This window comes from Sinocyclocheilus anshuiensis, unplaced genomic scaffold (genome assembly GCF_001515605.1).
Source record: "Sinocyclocheilus anshuiensis isolate Anshui unplaced genomic scaffold, SAMN03320099.WGS_v1.1 scaffold130, whole genome shotgun sequence".
Taxonomy (NCBI): domain Eukaryota; kingdom Metazoa; phylum Chordata; class Actinopteri; order Cypriniformes; family Cyprinidae; genus Sinocyclocheilus; species Sinocyclocheilus anshuiensis.
Window position 1 is genome coordinate 235075 of NW_015544207.1, and position 4704 is coordinate 239778.

The 4704-nt window shown below is 34.5% G+C and overlaps 1 protein-coding gene across 1 annotated transcript in view; it reads left to right on the plus strand.

The window, feature by feature from the left end:
- Nucleotides 1–4498, plus strand: part of LOC107696951 (endothelin-3-like) — a 12228-nt gene extending 7730 nt beyond the window's left edge. Inside the window, exons 3-4 of the mRNA XM_016497522.1 lie at nt 3303–3443; nt 3717–4498. Of these exons, the coding sequence (XP_016353008.1) occupies nt 3303–3443; nt 3717–3765 (190 nt within the window). The 3' untranslated portion in view covers nt 3766–4498. The remainder of the gene's footprint in view (nt 1–3302; nt 3444–3716) is intronic.
- The last annotated feature ends 206 nt before the right edge of the window (nt 4499–4704 follow it).

The window sequence follows — 4704 nt, forward strand, 5'->3', positions numbered from 1 at the left end:
TTTGTTGATTTTGATTGCTTCCATTGTCCTCATTTGTAAGTCGCTTTGGATAAAAGCGTCTGCTAAATGACTAATATTTCATTAAGTTCCTAAAACATACATTTTACTTAAAAAATATAATAGCCACATTTTTTAATATTAATATTTAGTACATTTTAGTAAAATTATAGTAATTAGTAAATTACATTAATGATATTAATACTGTTCATATTGAACATGTTTTTTAAATCTTTTTATCTAGAAAGCTTTTGTAACTTTATGTGTTTTCAGTGTCACTTTTGATCAATTTAATGCATCCTTGCTGAATAAAAAGACTGAACCCAACCCCTGAACTGTATAAGTTACAAAAGCTTTCTATTTCTGGTAAATGCTGTTCTTTTGAACTTTCTATTTATTATCCTGAAGAAAAACAAACTGAACACAACTGTTTTCAACATTGATGATGATATTACTGTTTTTGCTGTATTTTGGATCAAATAACTGCAGCCTTGATGAACAAGAGACTTTAAAAACATAAAAAAAATCTTAACAAACTAAAACCTTTAAAATGCAGTATACTATATGTATACATCAATAACATTTAATAAAGTCATGGTTGAAATGTAAAATATTACATATATATATATATATATATACAGTAAGAAACATTACTTGTTATTAATTTAGTTTATTCCCCCCCCCCTATACAGTAAATATAGTGTTGTCATTGACTTATTGATAGTTTCTTTCCGCTCATTATATTGTACATAGAGGTCCAACTTAAGTTTCTGCAACACTTACCGTAAGTGTATTTTGATGTGACTGTGTTTCCATGGTGACGGTTACTGTCCATGGTGCTGATGCAATAGAAGCAGAGGATTCTCAAAAATTAAAGTTTGAATAAGATCACTTTTTTTTCACAGCCAGCACAAACAGTATATGTACAATAAAAAATTAACCCGCTTTCAGTGCCCACTTGGCTCGCCAGAGTAACTAAAAGGATTGAAATGAGGTCATCCCCAACGCACATTAATACTCTCTATTCAGTTTCATTCCATAGCCAGAAAACACATGACTAAAGGATATTTTTGAATATAGATATATTTCATTTAAATATATAAATACATTCAGTAGTACAAATATGACAACATGCAGCCATGAATGAGTTATCGCTATTTAGCCAAATACATGAGAGATCACCACAGGACTTTTAGTAGAGTGATTCAGACTGACGCTGAGCTATTTAAACTATGACTTACAATGTGTTGTGGCACATTACTCACCATTGATATTGACAGGTGATCTTTCAGGAATTCAGCTCGGACCCCTGGCTCCACACTGAAACCAAATGGTCAACATGAGAGCAAACACTTGTGATGTGAGATGAGAGGCATGCGTTCAGAAAGAGAGTATTGAAGAGAGTGGCTGGAGATCAGAGAGAAGCTCATATAAAGTGCATGGAAGCTTTCCCAGATGAGACTGCTGAACGATTTGTGGCCCTTGTTCCAACCCATCACTAGAGGCAGCCTCTTATGGTTTATCTCCAAGTGTCAATGCAATACCAGCTTTGTTTAAATATATAACAGGTTTCTTTCCTTTTAAGTTTCTTTTAGTGCTTGTACAATAATAAAAACATAACATACTTTACAAAGTTTCAGGTGTTAAAGGGATTTCCACCTGTATGGAACAGAAAAGAAAATATTTTGAGAAATGTCTCACTGTTTTGTTTTGTTTTGTTTCTTTGTTCATACAATGGAAGTCAACCAACATTACCAACATTTTTCAAAATATCGTCTTTTGTGTTCAGCAGTAGAGAGAAAGTCATACAGGTTTGGAATGACATAAGAGTGAGCAAATGATGACAGAATTTACATTTTTGTGAGCTATTTAAAGTACACTAGCTTTCAAAAGTAAAGACATAAATACTTTTATTCAGCAAGGATGCGTTAACTTGATCAAAAGTGACAGTAAAGTCATTTAGAATTTTATAAATTATTTATGTTTCATATAAATATTGCTCTTTTAAACTTTCTATTCATCAGAGAATCCTGAAAGTATTACAGCTTCTACATGATTATTAAGCAGCACACCTGTTTTCAACATAATAAAATTAAATATTATTAAATATTATAATATGACATGTTTCTTGAGCAGCAAATTAGCATGTTAGAATGACACTGAAGGCTGGAATGATGCTGAAAATTTAAATTGTAATAAAATTTCAAAAAAATGCCACCAGAAGAAGCCTTACGTCAGCCTTGGTTGTGAAATGCCATTGACTCTTGTGTGTCTCGTGACCGATTGCATCATGCTAAAGTACGGGAGTATCTTTTTGAATAAGATGTGAGCGCGTTAAAGGAGCGGGATCATTTTCAGCGATTAAAACCTTGTTTTATTCTCTTCGCATAAAGACATCGTATGTCTTCAGAAGACTTGGAATGCAACACGACTTGTTTGTAATGCTTTTATACTGCTTTTTTTATGGTCAGTTTTTGCAATAAATACCTGTGACTGTACTTTTATTTGCATGCTACATGTTTTATATTGCTCAGAATTGGGTAGGTTTAGGGTAGGGCTGGGGTTAGGCGCTCCAATGAAAGTATAAATTTATATCAAATTATTTCTATTTTTTACAAATGCATGCAAACCATTTAATTAAGACAAACAATTGAAAACAATGGCGGACCCTGCACGTCGAAAAGTAACGCTAAAAGGATACCCCTGTGCATCGAAAAATGCCGCTAAAGGGGTACCTTGAGCGTCAAAAAGCGATGCCAAGGGGTCCTGACCAAGCGTCAATATGTGACGAGTTGGGAGTGAGAACGTGTTGTTATTTTATATGACGATTAGTTTAGACATTTATTCGCATATAGGCTAAATGATGATTGACACATGCATAGAGCTCAGCAAATATGGTAAACACAGAAACATGTGATGTGCGAGAAACAATGAGGTTTGTTCTAGCATGTGACACAAGCATGAACTTTTGCACTTACCATATGTGATGTGCTTTATGCATGTCTGTCTGTTTATATGTGAATAAAAGCTTAAATAAATCTGTTCACCATATATTAAGCTCTTTGGAAGCTCTTTGGAACTTTGGAAGTTTTGGTTACCTGGACTTTAAATAGAGGGACAGAAACCTCTCAGGTTTCATTATAAATAACTTGTGTTTCCAGGATTAACCAAAGTCTTATAGGTTTGGAATGACATGATAGTATGTAAATAATGACAGAATTCATTATTTTAATTTTTGGGTGAACTATCCCTTTAAGGAATTCCTAACATTTTTTTTTTACTAAAATATATGAGTTTGTCTGCAGGCACACAGTTCCGTATGGCATGTCAAGTTACCGCAGCCCTCAGCGACTGAGACGCTCCAGTGGGACAGTGAGGATGGTCCTTCATCGCTGCACATGTGCAGACCACAGTGATGCCCAGTGCTACAACTTCTGTGATGCAAGGTACACAAAACTAATTCATAAGCAAAATAATCTGCATTATTTATTGCATTTAATTGTATTTATTTGTTGCATTATCTATATAATTAAGAGGCAAAAACGAAGCTGAATAATCACTCATTTATATACTCTGCAAGAAACCACATGGGAAAATATAATAGTACAATTTTCTCTGTGTATTGATACATTCTGAAATTCTAAAGAAAACTGTAGCTTGTTCTGAATTTCTATCATTACGTGTGATGATATTTTATGGTTCTGTTTTGAATTACAAAGAAAACAGGATGTGCCAGACAGAAGATTGATAGGACGTTCACCTAGGTAAAAACACGCCACACGTCGGGCCTCTGAGATCAGGACTGATGATCAGCATCAAACTGGGCACCTAACTAGGTACAGCTTTTGGAGCGAAACCTTCCCCACATTCCTCACCGTGTTATATTTCCTGGAACGACCGTGACTCATCTGGTCCATGATAACAAGTGAATTCTTTAGAAAACTCTTTGCAGATTTCGGAAGCATATCTGGGACCCGCGTCCTTGCTTCAAGGGTTATGTTCACTTCTTTCAGCTTGACTTGTCTAATACAAATATTCAGTGGACGTCCTTGAATTTGGGAGTCTTGCGGCATTGAAAATAGACCTGTAAAATAGACTCGGCATTATCTCCACTTTGTGGGCTGATTTTCAGAGAGCACACAGAGGGATTACTGGGTGAAGATGGAGATGAAGTCGGTCTAGAATTTTTACATGTACCGAGGCTCCTTCACTTCGGCTGATAGCAGGAAATTAAACGTTTAACATTGTTATTGTGGATGAACTGTTAGGAACTATTAAGTCTCCTGAGAGAAAGATTGCCAGATTAACCGCCGCAATTTTCAACCTCTTGAAATTATCCTCTACATTTTTGCTCACTCCAGCAAAATGTATCCCCTCTACACAACAAGATATGACATTTTATATTCCTAAAATGGCTTTGAGTTCAAATGTCATTATTCATGCATAAAATAATGGATCCAGTGAGACCAATACTGAAAGCTGAATATTAAACTAAATGGTCTATTACTCTACAAAATACTATATATATATATATGACCTGAGAGTTTGACCTCCTTTGGATGCCTTATTTGCAATAATAATTTTTTTGTAGTCTCACTATTTAATTTTCACTGGTATTATCTGTGTTTGTAAACACTTTCATTTATTATATGGTCATTTTACAATGTTATTAATGACAAGCTTGATTTATAGTAACTTTTAAACAGT